Below are 20,619 nucleotides of genomic sequence, written 5' to 3'. Positions count from 1 at the left end.
TGGAAACATTTGTTCTCCTGCTGAGACAAATTAATAGAAACAGTTGGGGGGGGGGGTTAGATTTACGTCAGGCTCTTATTCAGCACACTCATCGCTTGTATTTTATTTTGAACGTTAATGGATCCAGGTTAGATTCAGACTTGATGAACGGCTTAAACTTGCGGGAAAACACATGAGCAGATAATTGACTCAGATCACGAGGGGGGTCCTTTCAAAGTCACATCATATGGCCGGGGGCAGGTCCACCGTAGTGACATCAAATGACCGACTGCACTGGTCGCTTCGCACACACGCAGACATGGGCAGAGGGGCAGCGGGGAGAGCAGACGGAGGGGGGAATGAGCTAATATATTCAGGAAGTGGACCAGAGATGTCTAAGTGCTGTCAACACCTTCAGCTCCAGGCTCCCCATGGCTGCACGGACATATATTTGATGTCTTGTTCCACGAGGTAGAGTGCCATAGGCCTTGAATTTAGATTCTCCAACAAATTAAAATTCTTGCTGTGCACAGGCAATCATTACTCTGTTGCATACAGATTATTTTAAATGCCTCTTCAGCCTTTTTTTTTATTTATTTTTTTTATTTTCCTTCATTTCCTCTGAGGCCACTGGGTTCCATGTGGTCTGTGGGCACGTCAGCTGAATGAGACTATTGTTAATGCAACTCATTGGCTATTTTTAAGTTGTGCAAAGGTTTGAGGCACTCAATAAAGAGATCCTTTGCTCATTGAAAAATAAAAGCTACGATTGATTTTGTCCTCGAGCTTTAAAAATTTTGCCCAAAGGATCTTCAAATACTTCTAAAATGCGGGTCGGCGGAGCTAAGCACCTGGAATTGGAGCGCAGGCCCCACATCCACAACAGAGGCTTTAGAGCTCAAGGCGATGTGGAGAAATCTTCAGAGGCTGAAGACAAGGCTTAGCTGAAACCAGCCGCCTCCTCCTGCCTCCCCCAAACCAATTTCCACTTGTGCTCAGCTCTGCTTTAACTCCCCAGAACATGGCTCCAGCTGGGCTGCTCATGTCTGAAGGTGAGAACGAGCGCGACATGTCATGAGAGCTGGGTCAAAAAAAATAAAAATGGAGGTTAAAATTTGAGGATGCGACTGTCCTGGTCTTTCTGGAAACGTCCTGTTATGTTTTTATATTTTCATCTGCTAATAACTGAAATGAGGAAAGAAATAAAGTGTGAAACAAACCCCTAAAAATAAGCACGCAGAGATGCATAAAGATCATGATATGCTCCCTGACTCTGTTACATGAAGGCAGAAATGACCTTTACTCAGGATTAGTACAGTGAACTGTATCTTTAGGCTATGGTGAGCCATGCGCGGCAGACATTATACACTGCAGCTTCTGAGATTATCATCCCCCGTGGCACTGCTATGCTTCCTATCACACTGCATGTTAGTGCACAGACGCTGAGTCAAATGAATCAATCCAAAATTAGCTGCCTTTAGTCTTTATGTTGTGTGTAATCAGTTAAAATCTGACACAAGGAATAGATTTCTTTTGTTTCGTATCATACAGGAAATCCAGATTTTTATCTACCTATCTGGAGATCCAGAAAAATGCCTCTATTAAGTTTTAATTACTGCCTTCTGAGTCGCTGCAATTATGTTTGTTTTGAGTTAGCAGAACATGCTGTATTCGTTGTGAGTAAAATGTCACAGGGTGTTACTATAAATCTGTGTGGGAATCCGTCACCGAACCACAACAAGACCGCCATGAGAACTTGCAGCATCAGCTCCTGTCTCAACATGTGACCCTAATCCCAGATGAAGGGCACTGGAGACACCTCTCCCCTTGATAGCGCAGATAAAAATGCCTTTCTGGATGTAATGTTTTGACAGTGAGGTCCTGTCACATTTTAACGTAGTTGTACCTGTCCGCCTCAGGCAAACCGTTTATGACCTTGCCCTTCCTCCTCTGCCACATTGTTTCCCATCCAAGCCATTGAATCATTATGAAGTAGTCTTATCATTAGCTTGACCTCATAAATGAAGGCGCTATTAGAGACGTACACTGTTTATTCGTTCAACATTTTCGATCCGTGTCACCACTTGTTTGAGGGAAAGCTGCAAACGGAAATGTCCTTCTGGATCAGAATCCCCTGCGTCGTCTTGACTTGTAAGATTAATGGGTTACCACACCAGGAGACACCGGTAATCGATCCCTATGAGTGAAAGACCTCAAAATCAAATATGTATGTCAAGGACTGTCACCGTAAGCATTATAAACAAACACGAGGCCACGGCCGAGAGAGAGACTGAGTGAGAGAGAAATAGTGTGCCTTTCCGTTTGTGAATGTGTGTGTGTCTGCACAGTGACACTGATGCAGCACAGTGTGCCGGGGGGATTCAACCTTTTGCAAGTGGCAAAGGCAGACATGATGAAGTCATGTTGACAGTGTGTATCCTGCGGTCAGACATCTTTTAAACACGGTTTTGCTTTTGCTTTTTTATTCTAATCCCACACCGGTTTTACAGCAATAGGGAATACGGGGGGACTCGGATGTTAAATTTTAAAAGAGACTGTGAGAACCAAAAAATAGCTGCAGCAAATTTTGAAGCCTCCACTAAAATTATTGTTATAGTTGAGTATGTAGTGAGGTTTTACTCATGCCTTTAAATCGAATTTGTGAGCTTGCGATAACATGCTAAGCTTGCTTAGCTGAGAAATCTGGTCAGAGGCTAACAATTTAGCATGCTAGCAAGGAGTCATGTAATGTATGCAAAGGAAAATTTGTATTTCTGGCTCTGCCAAGGTGCATGGAGGAAGAAAATAAATTCTGGAGAGGTCAAGACTCCTGCAACACTTGTAGTGCATGGAACAACTTTATTAGATTGATAGATAGATAGATAGATAGATACTTTATTAATCCCGAGGGAAATTCAAGCATCCAGTAGCAGTAACATACATTGAACATATGGCCGACACGATTCAGCTCGAGGCCGCCATCAGGGACAATGAAAAGATGAGGAATATCAACATTTTATTCAGATATGTTTTTATAATTACAACAAAAATTCCAAATGATTAAAATATATAAACTCGCCATCCACCAAAAATTAAGATTCATGGCCTCCACCATTTCCTAACATGCTCATAACATACGTGCTGCTGATGTTTAACAGGTATACCGCTTACCACGGTCAGCTTCTTGGCTTGTAAGCATGAGCTAATTAGCGTTTAATTTTATGAGTTCAGTTTTTGGACTGATTAGGGCGCAAAATGAAAAGTTGGAGACTCTCAGAAGAGTGTGCATGCAATTAATCCTAAAGGGACATGAATGTCAGTACTACGTTCAAACCAAAATCTGAACCTCATAATGGCGCTACATAAAAATTAAAGATAGATTTTATTCGTAAACACACATTATAAGATATAAATATACAGCAAGAGGTTCAGTACATCGGGCTGATGTGGATCTGCATCCAGCATGAGTGGTTTGAATCTTATCCTTCCACAAGTGATCACATCATGAGCCCTTTTTAATATGCGGTGTTCCACATGGATCACTTCTTGGTCCATTACCATTCTGTGTTTATATTCTGCCCCTTGGCCATATATTGCCCGATGTCACAGATAATTGTCACGCGGATGACACGCTGCTGTCTCTTTCTTTAAATAGCTCCCCAAAGGTGGACACGATCCACTGCAGTTACATGATATATGGTGGTTTATCATGGCACAGATGTTGTCGTTTCTGTCTCCGCACCAGACCTCCACCATAACCAAGTCAAAATATATATTTTTTTTGGGCTGTGCCACAAAGTGTCAGAGAAGTTAATTCAAAGTGCAGCTTTAAAACTATCTCCAATCATGTTTATTTTGTTGTCTTGTGATTTTACCCCCTTTTTATACATTTTAGACTGAATTCTGCTTGTTTTCGTTAACATCTGCCTCATATTTTCTCTTATTTTGACCTTCTTCCCTTTCTCTGATTTTTTTTATTTATTATTTATTTTCCAAACAGATTCGTGGGTCACACTGTGTGTTTTTTATTTTTTGTTTTTTTTTGGTTTTTTTGGTTTCACATTATCTTACCCACACACTCGGGGGTGTGGCCTCAACGGTTGCGTCATCTTATCAGGACGAAAGGTTCCAGTTTACAGAAAGCGTAGACGCGGGGAAAAGAAACAGACGTAAGTAAGTACAAAAAAAACCGCTTAACAGACGCCTAACTATGTTACATAAAGTGTTGTTTTTTCAAAATGTCTCGTATTTGTTCCCTATATGTTAAGAAGAGTAACTTTATTCGGAAGTTTCCACGAGTTCAGGAGCAAGGACAACAAGCAAGGTGGGTGGCTTCTCTCGTTTTAAGAGAATGTCAATAGGGATTTCTGTCAATTTAAGCTTTTATTCCTTTTTGCTCAGCTTTAACAAAGGCTGCCACAATAATCGAAGTAGATTCTGAGTAAACGCGTTTTTCTTGTGCATTCGGCATATATCTGGGTGACTATAAAAACACCACAATTTGTGTTTTGCCATTTCTGTTAGTGCTAATGTAAGCAACGCACGATATTAAGCTGCTAAACTCACCAGAGGCTCACGAGGAGTTAAGTTTCACGCGAGTTCTTGGTTAAATATGTGCGAAATTAATCCTGATTACATCTAAAGTCACCTGGTTAGCTGTTGCTGTATTTAGGCTGCGTAATATATGCTATTATTGGATGTCAACTCATTGCTGTGACAGTGCAGAGTTACAGATCTGGGACATGCCAGTTGAGACACAGAGATAATGGGAATCTTGACTTCTCTGTTCCAGAAAGGTGCAAATATAATCTCAGTATTACAATACATCTCTTCTTAATGTTAATCACTTTTATTTTAGGCTTCATAAGAGATGAAATGCCAAGCATCTACTGTTGAAACCTTTCCCACAGTGTGGCTTTCTTTTCATTCATCCGCTGATTCCTTTAATAAGAAGCTTAGATAATATAAATGCAAATAATCATAAACCCAAATAATCATTCCGTCCCCTCTCTGTAGATTTGTCAGTGGATTATGCCTGATGAGATGTCAAGGCCTTTAATCCGCGAGCGAGGTGAAGGTGGGGGCTCCAGGCGCCTTGAAGCCTCCACATATGAATCCGGCGCCCCGGTGGTCGGCATCCTGGGTACGGGCGACTTCTCACGCTCGCTGGCCAAGAGGCTGGTAGCCTCGGGCTACCACGTGGTGGTGGGGAGTAGGAACTCAAAACGATCCGCGACCCTTTTCCCTGAAGAGGCAGAGGTGACGCACAGACACACAGTGACTCTGACGCTTATACTCAGCTTTGTGTAATTAGTGTTTCTCCTTCTGGTGATAATTATATATTCCTTTGTCCTTTGCCCCTATGGATAATCACTGTTGTTTTCCTGAATGCATGAAGATAAGCTGGGAAGGGAATGAAGTTTTATTATACGGTCATTATCCCTGATTGAGGGCTGAACTACATTTTGTGTCATTTGTTTTGGTCACCAGCAGCATATATGGACGTGATACTAACTGATAAATATATACTAAAGTATTCATTAAGTAAAAAATATAAATATTAAACATACTCCCAATTTCACAGGTTGAAAGTTAGCTTAGCATAAAGCCTGGTATAATAATGAATTGGAGTCGTTCGGGAGATATTTAGATCTGCGTATATCCATATAGTGGGAGTGACTGGGGCACCGAAACGCAGCCTCTAAATAACGCATTATCTGCCGCGAAACTTGTTCATTTCACCAATATTTTGTTACTGTAAGCTAGTGCTATTCCCCGTTGAGTCCGGAGTTACCTGTTACTGCTATGGTTCGTCTACAACCTCAGAATCGGAAAAATATTCAGTCATACTGCAAAAAAACACGAGCAGTAGCAAATTACAGGTAAACAAGCCGACCGTCACGGGTTTGCGGTACTCAGAGATGACATCATCCAGGTCAGAAGACAGTAGATTGACCTACAGACCCTGAAAGGTAACTCCGGACTCAACAGGGAATAGCACTAGCGTACAATAACAAAATATTGGTGAACTGAACAAGTTTCGCGGAAGATAATGCGTTATTCAGATTCTGCTTTTCGGTGCCCCAGTCACTCCCACTGTATAGATATACGCAGATCTAAATATCTACTGAACTACTACAAATTACACAAAAGTTATATGGGTGAGTAAAAAATCTTATTTTATGCCAGAAATAAGGTCCAAGTTGTAAAAAAACAGTAATTCGCCTTTAATTAACAGGGTGAACTATAAATAAAATAAAATAAGCCAAGAATATAAAATTAAAACATTTTTTATGTCTATGTAGAGTGCAAGTATTTCTGTCTTTGTCTTCCAGGTGACGTCCCAGTTGGAAGCAGCCACCCAGGCACAGCTGGTCTTCGTAGCTGTGTTCCCGGAGCACCACTCCACACTGATAGCGCTGAAGCCGGCGCTAGCAGGAAAGACCCTGGTGGACGTTAGCAACAGTTTGAAAGTCAACCAAGACGGGCCATCAAATGCCGAACGGCTCGCTGACCTTTTCCCAGAGAGTCATGTGGTCAAAGGGTTTAACACCGTATCAGCCTGGACGCTGCAGATGGGAGCCCGGGATGGATGTAGGCAGGTAGGACACATTGGCAGCTCAGCTGAAATGTGTTTGGAAATGAGGACAAAGGAGTCACTGAGGAATAATGAAGTGATTGTTTTTTCTCCAGGTTTTCCTGTGCAGTGACAGTCAAAAGGCCAAGAGCTCAGTGATGGAGCTGTGTCACAGGATGGGTTTCATCCCGGTTGATATGGGTCTCCTCTCCTCTTCTTTGGACATTGAAAACCTCCCCCTCTATCTCTTTCCCTCCTGGACCATACCCGTCATCTGCACCCTGTCCCTGTTCATCTTCTTTTACCTATACAACTTTGTCCGGGACGTCTTGCACCCCTTCGTCACAGCAGGGAAGAGCGCTTTCTACAAAATGCCCATCGAGACTGTAAACGTCACTCTGCCCAGCGTGTCCCTGGTCATGTTATCGCTGGTCTACCTGCCCGGGCTGTGCGCCGCCTTTCTCCAGCTGTGGTGGGGTACCAAATACAGACGCTTCCCCAACTGGTTGGACCGGTGGTTAACCAGGAGGAAGCAGTTTGGGCTGTGCAGCTTCTTCTGTGCAGTCCTACATGCCATTTACAGCCTGTGCCTTCCAATGAGGAAGTCTGCCCGCTTCCAGCTGATCAACACGGCATTTAAACAGGTTAGATGAGTTGGATTCAGTAGTCAGACTGAGCTAGGTCAGGTATTTGCCTCTAGGAATCATCTGATCGTCAGTCGTCACCTACTTACAATCTGCATGGACATGATGTTTTTACGTCTAGTCTTCTAAAATCAGTCCGTGTGGCTTTGTGTGCAGGTGAAGGCGGGGGTGGAGAACTCGTGGGTCGACGAGGACGTGTGGAGGATGGAGCTGTACCTGTCTGTGGGCATCATGGCCCTCGGGCTGCTCTCTCTGCTGGCTGTCGCCTCTCTGCCCTCAGTGGCTAACACCGTCAACTGGAGGGAGTTCAGCTTCATACAGGTATAGCATGCTGTCAAAAGGACGTGATTCTTCTTCTTGCAGACAGTACATAACAGTACTGACTGATGGGTGTGACGTGGTCGACGGGTGTCGCACAGATGTGCAGACAGATGCACACCTTGTCTCTTATACTATATACTTAAGGCCTTTCAGTCACATGTAAACATTGTGACTCTGAGTGTTTACGCTCCTTACTGCTGCCCCAGATTTTCTCTTAAACCTGTGCAGTGACAAAGCCGTCGGGAGAGTTGTGACTCAGTCCCCACACTTCCTCCATCTCCTCCTTAACTCCCCCCATCGTGGCCTCCAGTTTTCCAGGAATTGCCGTCTGCTTTTTTTTTTTTTCTCCCCCTCTCTTTGTACTGCCCCTCCCCTTTCATCTTTCTGTAATCCAGTGGCTGTCAGATTAGTCACGTGCCGAGAGCCGGCGTGACGAAAGGCGAGGTTCTGCCCTGCACTTCTAAATTTGCTGCCCACAGCTGCAAGACAGTGCGCTCATGTGTGCCGTGTACTAAATGTGCGTGCGTGTTGATGTATTTGTGTCGCTGCTGTGTGTTCGAGCATTTCACCAGTTGCAGTCTGAGGTTTCCGCCTCCTGAAGGCAGAACCTCTTCCACTTGACCTGCACATTGTGATATTACTTTCAGCAATTGGGTTGAACTTGGTCTTCTTTTGAAATATCCAAACACAGGACTCAGCAGGATATATGAAAACGTACACTTTTTATATTGCATTAAATTCCACAGGTGTACCTAATGCTTCGGAAGAGTTCAAGTAATGAGTATAGATCATTTAGTATGTGACAGTTATTGTTAAGCAACACTTATGCAATACTTCTACACTGCATGGTAATGCCGGTTGCAACTGCTGTAATTGGTCCAACATTAAAAGTTGCTGATATCATTTACTTCGCTGTGAAAATGTGGACAAAGTGGTAGCTGCATCACATAGAGCACCACATGCTGCTGTGCATTGACAAGATGTATTCAAATGTGCAGCAGGTGAGATTTTAATTAGCGTCCTGATCTCAGACCTGCAGAATTCCCGGTGCGCACACATCGGATATATTTTTACAGCTGTAAATTGTATTTTCTGACTTCCTTACCCAGTTTGTTGCACTAAGCACATATCTTTTTGTTTTTGTAAAACACAACTGGACAGTGATAGCTTCTAGCACATGCATTTGTTGGGGACTACCTGCAGCAGAGGACTAAAAACGTGCTTGTGCTGATAATTAATAAATTCAGCTCTCGACATACACAATGGGACTGATTTGGCGTTTGCTATTAATATTCACCATTGCTGCATAATAATACATATAAAACGTCTGCGTAATTTAAAAGCGCTGTGTCAAAAAGTCTTCACTCTTGTCAAGTGGAAATAATTACGATCCACTCAGCCCTGTTAGTGAGTGCACATAGAAAAAATGAAGCTATTTTTAACCCCTGGCCTCTACCCAACTCAACCTTGGGAAGTTTTTGTAATTAGTGCACCCTGAAGGTAGCGTATATGGCATACATACACACTTGCATACACAAGTGGGGTTCATTCAGGTCAGGAGTGGTAGGTCAGTGTGTTGCCTCGGGGTCTGCAGTAGCCTGCGACACAGTGAGCTAATGTAGTGAACTGTCTGGATCTCTGTCTCTCTTTTTTTTCTTTTTTAAATTAAGTGGGACATATATTTAAAGGGCAGGATAATTTTACTGGTAAATTACTCCCCCTCAAGATTAGCGGATAAAAATCACACAAATCTAATCCTTGTAAATAAATGTATTAATTAGACCCTTTATTTTCCAGTCCACTTTAGGTTACTGTGCCTTGTTCATGGCCACCCTCCACACTCTCCTCTTTGGCTGGAACCGGGCCTTCGATCCGGCCCAGTACCGCTTCTACCTGCCTCCCACCTTCTCACTGGTCCTGATTCTCCCCATCACAGTGTTGCTGGGCCGCCTCGCTCTCTTTGTGCCCTGCGTGGCCGGGCGGCTCAGACAGATCCGCCGCGGCTGGGAGAAGAGCCGACACATCCGGTTCATACTGCCGGACGAAGACGGCCGCAACGGGCTGGACGATGTCAGTAATGTGTGAGAAACTCTGCTTTCAGTCGGTATGGAAGGTGTTAAAAAAAAAAAAAGGTCTTTTAAATGTGCTCTCATGAATATAAACTATATAGAAGATAAAAGATTTATAAGCTGCTGAAGGCTTGTCACTTTGGCCTGTTGAGATATTTCTTTTCAAGACGTTAGCAGGAAGATCCTTAGAGAAATTTAAAGATATTTAACCAGTAGAGTGTTGATCACCAATTGTATTGCACTAAACATCGGCAATAATGACTACATAGTTCGTCTTTATGCTGCGTTTTCTTTTAATTTATTGTCCAAATCTGAAGAACAGTATTGGCTCTTGGACACATTTTAATGCTCTTACTAGTTTTACATCAGTTCCTCATCATCAGCCTGATCATTTTATGTCGACTCCGCTTTGTTTTTGTCCTGTCGTGATTATTTTCTTGCCCTTGGAGATTTGTGCTCTGCAGATTTTTTGTTCCATCTTTATGCTGAAAAGAAACTGACGTAGTTTTTTTCATTGTAGTACTTGGAGGTCTTTTTTTTTTTGACATTTTATCTAGCAGTACTTGGAAAAAAATCAATATGCTGTGATATTTTGAACAGTTGGGCACCGTAAGAAAATTACGAGGACGGGAAAGATATTTTTAACTGTTTTATCATAAGAGGTTTCAAAATTTACTCAACTATAGTTAAAGGGGAATTACCGTTTTTTACAACGTGGACCTTATTTCTGGCATAAAATACGTTCGTCTACTCACCCATATAACTTTGGTGTCATTTGGAGTCCTTTGGAAGATATTTAGATCTGCGTATATCCATATAGTGGGAGTGAATGGGGCACCGAAACGCAGCCTCTAAATAACGCATTATCTGCCGCGAAACTTCACCAATATTTTGTTATGATACGCTAGTGCTATACCCCGTTGAGTCCAGAGTTACCTGTCATCATCATCCGGGGTCTGTAGATTGACCTACTAATCTCTGACCTGGATGATGTCATCTCTGAGTGCCGCGCTCACCCCGCGCAGCTTGTTTACCTGTAATTATCTGCTGCTAGTTTTTTGCAACATGGCTGAATGTTTTTCCGATTCTGAGGTTGTGGACGACGACTTTGTTTATGATGGACGTCCTTACCGTTTTGAGCCAGAGTATACGGATGAGGAGCTCGTTGAAAGGAGGATGCGGAGGCAGAGAGAGGAACAGCTGGCCAAAGAACAACAAACCGCTGCACATCTGCGAATAGATAACAGGTAACTCTGGACTCAACGGGGAATAGCACTAGTGTATCATAACAAAATATTGGTGACATGAACGAGTTTCGCGGTCAGATAATGCGTTATTTAGAGGCTGCGTTTCGGTGCCCCAATCACTCCCACTATATGGATATACGCGGATCTAATTATCTGACGAACGACTCCAAATGACACCAAAGTTATATGAGTGAGTAAACGATTGTATTTTATGCCAGAAGTAAGGTCCAGGTTGTAAAAAAAAATGGTAGTTCCCCTTTAATAGTTGTCTCAGACCTGCTAAATGCTAAGCTACCAGTTGGTTCCCGTGCAAAGTGATAAATAGGAGAGCTGTGTCGGTGTCCAGGTCAAAACTTTAAAAGCAGCTGTTTTCCTTTAACTGGAAATCCATACTGATACCACCCATTTAGCAAACTTGACATGATAAAGGAAAAAAAAGACTCCCATGTTTTCTGAATCATTCAGGTAAAAATAAAAATGACAATATCCTTAATCTCGACACTCCAAGGTGTCTTGACAATGTGCCAAAGGAATCCCCAAATATGAAGCACTGCAGATATGGTTGTCGAACATTTAACAAGACTAAACATTACTAACTTTTCCTTTTTTTAGTATTGCACTAATCCAACATTCTGATGTGTCAATCAAGATGCAATCTTTGCTGTTACACAACTTCCTAATCCTTCCAATCTGAACAACTCGGTGTGTTTCAGAATCGTCGCGTTTAATGACTTTGTACGTTTTCTCATTTTTTATCTGCTTGCCAAAGAGGATTCTCTGTTATGTGATTGTTTTCTGAATCTAAATTAATAACATTATCGCGGCGTACTGACATCTAACTTAGATTGCGATAAAGACAAGAATGTAAACATGTGAAATTTCTAGAACACTGAATAAAGTATGGTTTTTTACAAAACTCTTGTTCTTTTCACAATGTTCCGGATATGAACTTCATGGTAAATAAAGTGTCTTCATTATTTAAATATTGTTAAATGTGTGGATGCTGCCCTCTGGTGGTATCTTTCAGTATTGTCTCAGAAGTCTTGTCCCTTTGAAACACAATAATGAATCAAATTATACGAGACAACAGGAACATCACGTGATAAAATATTCTCTCGTTATTGTGGAATACATGTCGAGTGTAAAATGCACTGCTCCCCTCCTTCACTGTCAAATGGAAGAGCACACACAGTCAGGAGAACACCTCCCACTTTATTTTCCTCACTCTGAAGGTGTGATCGCTGGGCAGGTTAGACGGACACTGACTTACAACTGGTACATGAGTGGAGCAGCAGGTGTGACACTTTCATTGCAAACATGACTGTAAGTACAATCTTGAATTTAAACCTTTTAACACAGTGTCATAATAGTAAGTGATCTATCATTGGTGTTGACTTTTACACATTTAAAAGCACAAGGTGGTTGGAGAGCAGGAATCTTTTTAGTATGCCAACACGTGTGCAGGTTGGTTTAAATGTGATGAAGCAATAAGGACAAATCACGTTTTCTCTCACCTTAGCAGGAAGCTTTTGAGAAAGCGGTAAAGGAGGTGGCGACGCTGAAAGTCAGACCAAACCATGGAGAGCTGAGTGAACTATACGGTTTCTATAAGCAAGCCACAGTTGGTGACATTAACGCGGGTGAGTTTTGTATGAAAGCGCTGAGGGTGACTGAGCCGCTGTGTGGCTAAACCGGTACTTGTGCAATGAGAGATGGGCGGGGTGGAGAGGAAAAATGAAGTCTGACGGGTTTTCCCCAATGATCTCCATAGGGATAAAGGTCACTCGTTCACTCTGCAGCATCTTGTGGTGATGCTGTCAACACAATGTCACACATTTAGTGCCTCACAATTAATACATTACTATCAAACTATCAATAATACATATAAGTTATTATTGGCAATGCCAATCCCTTATATCTTCCTCTATCACCTCCCAACTCTCCCTGCTCTTGTCTTCCTCCCGTACTGTGAATTTAAATAAACATATACACAGATCAGCCACAACATTATGATAGGAGAAGTAAGTAACATCAGCCATCTTGTGATAACTCAATGTTCTGCTGGGAAACTTTTGGACCTGGCATTCATTCATGTGGATGTTACTTAGACATGTAGCACCCACCTAGACCAGACCCCCACCCCATAGCAACGACACTCCTTGATGGCAGCAGGATGCAGCCTGACACAGACGCACACAAAAATGCTTTAGGAACAACTCAAAAAAACATGAAGAATGGCCTCCAAATTCACTAGATCCCAAACTGATCAAGTATCTGTGGGATGATCCACAGAGGTCCCTCCCCTCAAAGGCCCCCCACTAACAACATCCTGTTGCCAGACACCACAGGACACCCTCAGAAGGCCCATGTCCATTCTCTGATGAGTCACAACTGCTTTGGAGGCACAAGGGAGACCTACACAATAATAGGAAGGTGGTCATAATGTTGTGCCTGTTCAATGTATTATTAACGAGGGAAATGTTTTAATGAATCTATCCCCTCTGAAATAAGTTAACCATACATAGTATTCATGAAATGTAAAGATTTTGAGCTGTTGTTTATCGGCTTATCTTCACAGTCCACTCATTTGGCCAAGTGGTTTTTCCTGCTCTCCGTCCCTCCCCCCCCCCCCCCCCCTCTCTCTCTCCATCCAGCTCACTTCCTCTTTGCACTGACAGCCACACACAAACACACTGTATCCACTGTACTTGCGAACAGTTCAGGTCACTTGTGTCATGAAATTACTCATGAAGCATCAAATAGCAGAGTACGTTTGCAATTTTTTTTAATACTCTAGTTTTAGGACTTTGCTGTGTGGCTGACAGTTTGACAGTACTTTGCTTTTGTTTCCGCAGAACGCCCAGGAATGCTCGACTTCGCGGGAAGAGCAAAATGGGATGCATGGAATGCAAGGAAAGGTCAGATTTATGGAAACTGCTGCGCACAACTTACTGTAAAACCGATACGTCTAAAAATACAGTCATGTGGAAGATTATTCTTGACTGTTTCTGTTTCTCAACCAACAGGTGTGTCAAAGGAAGACGCGATGGCCGCTTACATTGATGTGGTGGAGAGACTGATGAAGAAATATGAAAAGTAGTCTGTTTCTAATCAGTGCTCGAGAACGTTTGTTTCACAGCAGAGGTTTCAAAGCAGAGGACAAAATTTAGACCAGGCTTTTCATCCTGTTTGACTAAGTATGGTACTTTATTACTGCGTAAGTTTACATTCCAGAGAACAACGCTGTTTTGGCTGATTTCTGGTGTTTAGAGGAGCATGTCACCACTATTGTACAGACACTAATTTACTTCAACTAGCCTGAAAAAAAGGCAAAACTATCCACTACCTTCACTGTCTATGCTAAGCTAAGCAAAACTAATCACTAGCTGGCTTCATACTTAGCATACAGACAAAAGGTGTTAACGATCATCTCCCATTATGCCATTAAGTATAGAGATATATACATTGTCTATTTAAGACCACTTACTTGCAGTGCAGACTATCTGTACGCAGGAACCACTATCAAAAATAAACTCTTGTTCTGTAAGCCTCACGCTTCATCTGTTTTTGTTGTCCTCTAAGAAACATCTTCCAGGGTAAGATGCCCCCCAAAGTCCCAGTCGCTTTAATTCAGGGAAGCAACACCTTCAGTCCCACAGATGTTCACCGCAGATGGCTGAACGGGCGCGGTTTGCTGCTGCAGGTTGTCAGCTGTCTTCTCGAAGCACAGGCCAAGAAGGAGTTGTGTCGTTAAAGGAGGCGATTTTAACCTGACTAAAGGTAAATATGGTGGATTGTTGTAGCAAACCTGCAGTGGACAGTGGCACACCAAGCTGATGGTCAGTCTTAGGTTAATGTCAGATTGCTGATGAGCTTCTGTGGCCCTAGTTTTAGAGGTTTGTGGCGTTAAATCGAGAGAGATTACTCTGATTGGCTGTTCAGCTCGGTGAAATAGAAGTAAAAAGAAGTGAAGGAAGCATGCAGAAAGGTCGTCTTGTGTTCCTCTTCTTCACATTTGAACATTTCTGGTCATCTTGAATCAAAAAACTGAAGAAAATGATCTGTGTGAATCAGGAGACCAGCTCTGTTCAATGTTGTGTAGCTTTTCCTGGCATCTTCGCTAGTTTTAGCTCTTCCAGCTTCCTAAATAAGGTAAAATAAACCTTTAGTTTATATACATACCACCTGCTGGTATGGATAATATACATTTTTGCCCCTACTACTTTGACGTCTGTTTGATAATGGGGAAATTTTTGCAGTGTTTGCTATAACCATGACTGACCTTTGTCTGAAAGGCTCTGGCGTTTTGGAGATTTAACAATACTAAGGACAAAAAGTCAGAATATCTCAAATTAAATTAATTATATATTATAATTTCATCAGTTTCAACGTTAAACATCCCCATAACTCTTGGCAACAGCTGGATCTTGCTGGATTTCTTCCACCTTTGCCTGCCAATGCTTTAAATATATGGGCGCGGCATTAAACTACATATAAATTAAACTGTAACTTTCATTTTGAGACATAAGTGTGATTACTACAAACAAGCCAGACTATTAAAATGTGCATATGATAGTCCTGCTCTGTTAAACACTCAAGCTGCAGCTGTGGAGTAATTTACTGTTCGGCCCTAAGCCAGCGTCCATTACGTCTTTGCGAGTTCGAGAACGAGCCAACGCCAACTTCAGTCACGTCTCTGCTGTATACACGGGGAGCGCCGTGGTTGTCTGTCCCCCCGGAGAGCAAAGCAGCAGGGACACCTGCGTGTTAGGAGACCCGCTGTGGCTGATGGAGCCGTGGTGCCGCCTGGACCGACTGGGGAGGTGCTGAATCAGCCTCCATCTCCTCCACCTCCTCTGAAACTCGTTCTGCACCTGAAAGCATCATCAAAAAAAAGCAGTTTGGTCCAACCATTCTGTAGCTGACGTTACACTAAATCAAAAATCAGCCGAACACTTCATACCTCTCCATTCATGAAGCAGTAGAGGACGGCGACCACAAAACCCTGAGAGGTTGTGAAGAGAGAAAGCTCAGTGAGTGCAGCTGTATTTGTCGTAGCTGATTGCATACCTCTCTCAAAACGTGTTTACCTGTGTGGATGACAGGGCCAGCTCTGCAAACGTCCGTATCTTAAACACAAAGCTGCTGACTTCGACAGGTAAGAAGACAAACAGGATGTAATGCAGGCCGAACAGAGCCACCAGAAAAAATGTGGATTTGATCAGCCTCCTGGGGAAAATGAAGAAAGAAAGCATTTTCTTCATTAATGGGAAAAAGACTTTCCAGCTTTTGCACTAAATATATACAATGCTTGAAAAATTGTAACCAAGAAACCCTTGTATTAGCTTCTCCCTTTTAAAATAAACAGGAATGATCTTTACCCCCCCTTTTCACATAAAAAATAGAGTCTTTCCATGCAGTATATAAACACCAGCTCACTTGTATTGGCTGAATTCATTCCTCTGTGCATCCGGCATCCTGAGTTTGCTCACCAGTATCCTCAGAATACCCAAGAAAAAGATGAGATTCATCTGAAATAACAAAAAAAAAACGGGTAACACTGTTGTCACTAATTCAAAAATGCACACATCTGGACATTTTTGGCCAAAAAGGGAGGTCTCAAATGCTAAATATGGACAAGTATCCAAAGTCTCTTAGCTTAGCTTAGCATCTAAACACTGCAGTTGAGCTTTGAAGCCAACTAATATTTTGTATTCTGTTTGTTTAGTATTTACAATTACTAACAAGTCAAAATAAAAGTCTGGATGCAGTGTTTTTCTGAAGCCTTGTTGCTACTGCTAAGTCTGTCCTTATGCTAAGCTAACTAGCTACTGGCTGTAGCTACATGTTCAGCATACACTCATGAGTGGTATCAATCTTCTCATCTAACTCTTGCCAAGAAGATGAGTAAGTGTATTTACCAAAAATACTGAACAATATTGAAAAGAACATTGTTTAAACAAGAAGCAAATGCAAGAGAAAGCTTTTACACATATGGTTAGAAGAACTGGCACTCGAAGTATCCACCAGATCCCTTCGTATTTCCTGGATTCCCAACAGCTTTAAGAAAATGAGAAATAATTGTAAAACCCTGCTATGAGATAATATGATTGATGAGAATGAATGAGTGTAACAGACTGTTCTAGCCCTCTTACCCTTCATCTTCATAGATATACTTTGCACAGCCCCAGGAGGCAATAACAATCAACGGTGCACCTGTGTTGACGAAACAAAGCTTGAAAACCAGCACAGAGAAAGCGTTGATGACATGATGCATCCGTGGCTGCTGCACGTGATTCTGCCTACCCCAGCTCAGGACGATGTACCAGGCCAGGTGTTTCTTCAGCGAGAAGAAAGAGCGGCTCACCAGGGTGAACAGGAAGTGACCCTCCGCCAGCAGCCAGCTGTAGTTGGCGAGGATGGAGTAGTTGGAAAACATCAGCACCACCTTGCACGCCACCTGCCGCACAGTGTCACAGGAGAGATGGTGAGTGAGTGAAGTGTTGGCGTTTAGAGTGTGACCTTCAGAAGGCTCAATTTTGTCAACACATGGCAATAAGTGGGAGGTGTGTTATTATTTGTTTTTCAGCGTGGCTGTCTCAGAGGTCCTAATAGTATCACCTGCATCAGCTGAACACTAGAAAACAGATTAGATAATGACTTTAAAGATATATTTAAGTTTAATCTTAGGGGCATAAATATTTTGGATTAGTTGAAATTTAATAAACCGCATTAGCACCACCTAGTGGGGAAACTGCTTTAAACGTTAAGCTAACTTTTTATAAATTTGAAAACAGACAAAAGGCATCTTTGTGATTTGGTTTCACACTTGCGGTTATTTAATAACCATGTGAACTTGTGAAATACTCCTGGTTTTACTCCTGTGCTTAACTGGGTGCAGTCGTAACCTGGAGTCTTCGTCAACCTGACAATGACAAAAAGACTTGTAGAAGTCACTAATTCCAGCCAAGAGCACCTGTTTTTGCATCGCATTTAAACCTTAGACATTAAACCAGTCTGTCCAGTCTTTATTCTAATCTTACTGCCTCCTGGCACTTGTTTAATTGGCAAGAAATAACTAATTCGTGATGATTTGTTTGGAGGAGGAAAGAAGTTGTCATTGTACCGGGTAATAGTCACAGTGATGGAGCTCCTCGTTATTAAATAGCAGGGCGTCTCTGACGAAGATGAAGATGGCTCTCAGGATGAAGGAGATGAACAGCTGGATGTGAATGTGGTTCCTGGTGCAGTGCAGCTTCCTGAAGAATGTTAACATAATTCCTCAGGTTTAAGGCTGTTAAAGCATTCCAAAATTGTGCAAAAAATAATCAGAGTCATGTGCAGGTTTTCTTACCTAAAGAAACAGAATATGGCGATAGCGATGGTGAGAGAGATGAGAGACAGTGTGTATCCGGCTGTGTACATCGTCTTCACGCAGAAGAAGTACAATTGGGAGTCTGGGGACTGGACAAGAGAACGTGAACAATGCTCTGTTACAAAGCAGAAGGATTCTACGGTAAATGTAATCACCTACATGCTTCAAACTCTGGCAGAATTATTCAGGCTGAATCATTTTTCATAAAATAAACAGCATAAAAGTAAATAATAGTTTGGTGACTTGGCAGCAAAGTGTTTAAATTGCTGATTTGCAGGAAGGTTTAGCGTTTACTGAGGACGCAGAGAGAGAGAAACAACCAATCTGACGGAAAGAATAGTTAACTTTGAGTTAAATTTCCACATAACTTTAGTTGATCTGAGTTGCTTGTTTGGATTTAACTTATTTGTTTTACCAGTTTTCTCATTTACTCGTGCCTCGGTCAGCTGTTTCTCACAGTATTTTATTTAGGAGCGTTTTGTCGGTGATCATGAATATTGAAGGAAGCACACAAACCTCTCCGAGAAAGTTGAGCGTCTCATTGAAAGTGTATCCACATGCATCTACATGTGGGACGAGCAGGCCTGTCCAGCCATTAGCAGTGCAGTTGCGATGCACTTTACCTGCAAAAATAGCAAAGATATGTCCATTGTGTCTTTGAGTGTGAAAATTTAGCCAAACAGAAAAAAATCTATATGAAAAAGAAGAAAAAATTCAGACTCTTTGGAGAAAGACCTGCAAAACCATTAGTTTATCTCTCTAGGTGCCTCCATAAACCTCTGACTCCTAGAATAAATTGTTATAAAATCTACCATCCTCATCTCCCAACATAAACTTGATATTCTAACGTGTTACCCGGTGTCTCTATGTACACAAGCATTTTATGGTTGAATGTTTGGATAAGAGACCCTGAAAGCGAGAAATCTCAGTTCCCTATGAAAACAAACGAGTTTCCTGGAAAATAATTAACCAGTGTAATGTGGTATAGATAATAGGTGTAAATGTGCGTCACTGTTTTTGTGTGTGTGTGTGTGTGTTTGCTCCTCACCTTCCGAATTAAAAAACTCCGGACACGGCTGAGAAACCGTTTCCCCGAGAGCAGCAGGTGGCCAGCAGTTCAGGTCATCCCACATTCCCTTGCAGTGTACGCTGGTATTGTTGTCTTCAGTGACAATGGATGTTTTATTTTTACTTGCTTAGATTTCGTAGCAGTATTTAAAATTGAAAATCCACCCCCAAAAAACAGAATAAAAGCTGTAATAATACAGATTCATTTTCAACTTTCCATGGACTGTTTTTGCTCATGAATATCCAAGTGCATTATGCTACTTGACCACTAGGTGGTACTAAAACATTGCATCACATTTCTCAGGGTTACAAACATACAGTTTGCAGTTTTAAAGCTTAATTCACAGATTACATTTATTTGAACTATTACGCGTATTGTTTTAAAGCTAAAATTTCACCGTATATAATTTTTCTCTTCATCTTTATCATGACATATAACAAAAGTGCGGAAATACACATTTTAGAAACTGCAGTGACTTACCTGTTGCTGTGTGCGGCTTTAAAAGTAGCAGATCTTTCATGCACTTTTCCTCCTCTCTCACGAGATTAACATGAGGATGACAACCTGGTGATGAATTTGCCTGCAAAAAACAAAAACAAAACGCAAATAATGCACTTGGATTTTTGAATTACCGCACATTAAAATAAACTTTTTTTTTTTTTTCTCCCCTCACCTGTGGCAAAAGTAACACCCAAATAAGTCCAACTTTTTTCATGATGTCAAACAAGTTCCTTTTCCCCATCAAGATGTGTACCTAGGTCCAAACCCAGAGCTGTATATCTGATTAGAATGAAAAGCGAGCATCCTGCCATGCAGCGGTTATATGAGCTCTGAAAATCAAACACGGCCTTACTCAGTGTCGATAATCGTTCACCGCACTCTTCAAGGGAATCTGATAAGGCTCTTATAAAGGCAGCTTTAATGAAATTGGATCGTCCCTTTGTGACTTTCAAAATAAAACCATACCGTATAGCCGCAGTCCATAATACGGCACTAGTGAACAATTTAATAACGTCTCTATTATAAATAGAAATGAAACAATTAACAAAATATATTTTCAAACGAATAAAGGCAACGTGGCGCCTCACTGTGTGCCCCACAGCTTTTATTTTGAAGTTACCACGGCTGGCTTCCTGTCTCATTTTAGTGGTTTTGACGTAGTTCGCTGGAACGCGCAGCCAACAAATCGTATTCGCTCTCGGTGCGCTTGCCCCGCCCCTTCAGAGCAACCGCCGTCGCTATGGCAACGACGGAGTTTGTTGGAAGGGGGTCCATCCGAAAACACAACAAATATGGCTGTTGTATCTGAACAGCTACAAACAAGCTTTTGTTTGTAAC

General features: G+C 42.0%; 3 protein-coding genes across 5 annotated transcripts; 2 read left to right on the top strand and 1 right to left on the bottom strand.

The window, feature by feature from the left end:
- The first annotated feature begins 4,095 nt into the window (after nucleotides 1–4,095).
- On the top strand, nucleotides 4,096–11,753 carry LOC311509402 (metalloreductase STEAP3-like). 2 transcript variants are annotated; one of them, XM_084574606.1, is made up of 7 exons: nucleotides 4,096–4,152; nucleotides 4,248–4,303; nucleotides 4,996–5,238; nucleotides 6,315–6,581; nucleotides 6,673–7,200; nucleotides 7,357–7,521; nucleotides 9,319–11,753. In XM_084574606.1, the coding sequence occupies exons 3-7, from the start codon at nucleotides 5,011–5,013 to the stop codon at nucleotides 9,604–9,606; spliced, it is 1,476 nt and encodes a 491-aa protein (XP_084430732.1). In that variant the 5' UTR covers nucleotides 4,096–4,152; nucleotides 4,248–4,303; nucleotides 4,996–5,010; the 3' UTR covers nucleotides 9,607–11,753. The 2 variants fall into 2 exon arrangements, with proteins under 2 accessions (XP_084430732.1, XP_084430733.1); XM_084574607.1 differs by having other exon boundaries at nucleotides 4,105–4,148.
- Nucleotides 10,723–14,820, top strand: LOC311509403 (acyl-CoA-binding protein-like). Of its 2 annotated transcripts, none has more exons than XM_084574609.1 (5): nucleotides 10,723–10,837; nucleotides 12,070–12,160; nucleotides 12,360–12,477; nucleotides 13,693–13,755; nucleotides 13,864–14,820. In XM_084574609.1, the coding sequence occupies exons 2-5, from the start codon at nucleotides 12,155–12,157 to the stop codon at nucleotides 13,935–13,937; spliced, it is 261 nt and encodes an 86-aa protein (XP_084430735.1). In that variant the 5' UTR covers nucleotides 10,723–10,837; nucleotides 12,070–12,154; the 3' UTR covers nucleotides 13,938–14,820. The 2 variants fall into 2 exon arrangements, with proteins under 2 accessions (XP_084430735.1, XP_084430734.1); XM_084574608.1 differs by having other exon boundaries at nucleotides 12,357–12,477.
- A 204-nt stretch (nucleotides 14,821–15,024) lies between these two features.
- sctr (secretin receptor) lies at nucleotides 15,025–19,999 on the bottom strand. Its single transcript, XM_084574138.1, has 13 exons — nucleotides 19,955–19,999; nucleotides 19,762–19,861; nucleotides 19,261–19,374; nucleotides 18,729–18,835; nucleotides 18,192–18,301; nucleotides 17,964–18,096; nucleotides 17,144–17,297; nucleotides 16,993–17,053; nucleotides 16,828–16,897; nucleotides 16,277–16,368; nucleotides 15,928–16,066; nucleotides 15,801–15,842; nucleotides 15,025–15,711 (listed from the first exon to the last, which is right to left on the bottom strand). Exons 1-13 carry the CDS (start codon nucleotides 19,994–19,996, stop codon nucleotides 15,526–15,528), a joined length of 1,350 nt encoding a protein of 449 aa, XP_084430264.1. The 5' UTR covers nucleotides 19,997–19,999; the 3' UTR covers nucleotides 15,025–15,525.
- Nucleotides 20,000–20,619: the final 620 nt, after the last annotated feature.

Source organism: Chelon labrosus (genome assembly GCF_963514085.1).
Source record: "Chelon labrosus genome assembly, chromosome: 24".
Taxonomy (NCBI): domain Eukaryota; kingdom Metazoa; phylum Chordata; class Actinopteri; order Mugiliformes; family Mugilidae; genus Chelon; species Chelon labrosus.
The sequence above is the reverse complement of the archived record's forward strand: the minus strand, read 5'-3'. Positions and strand labels throughout refer to the sequence as shown.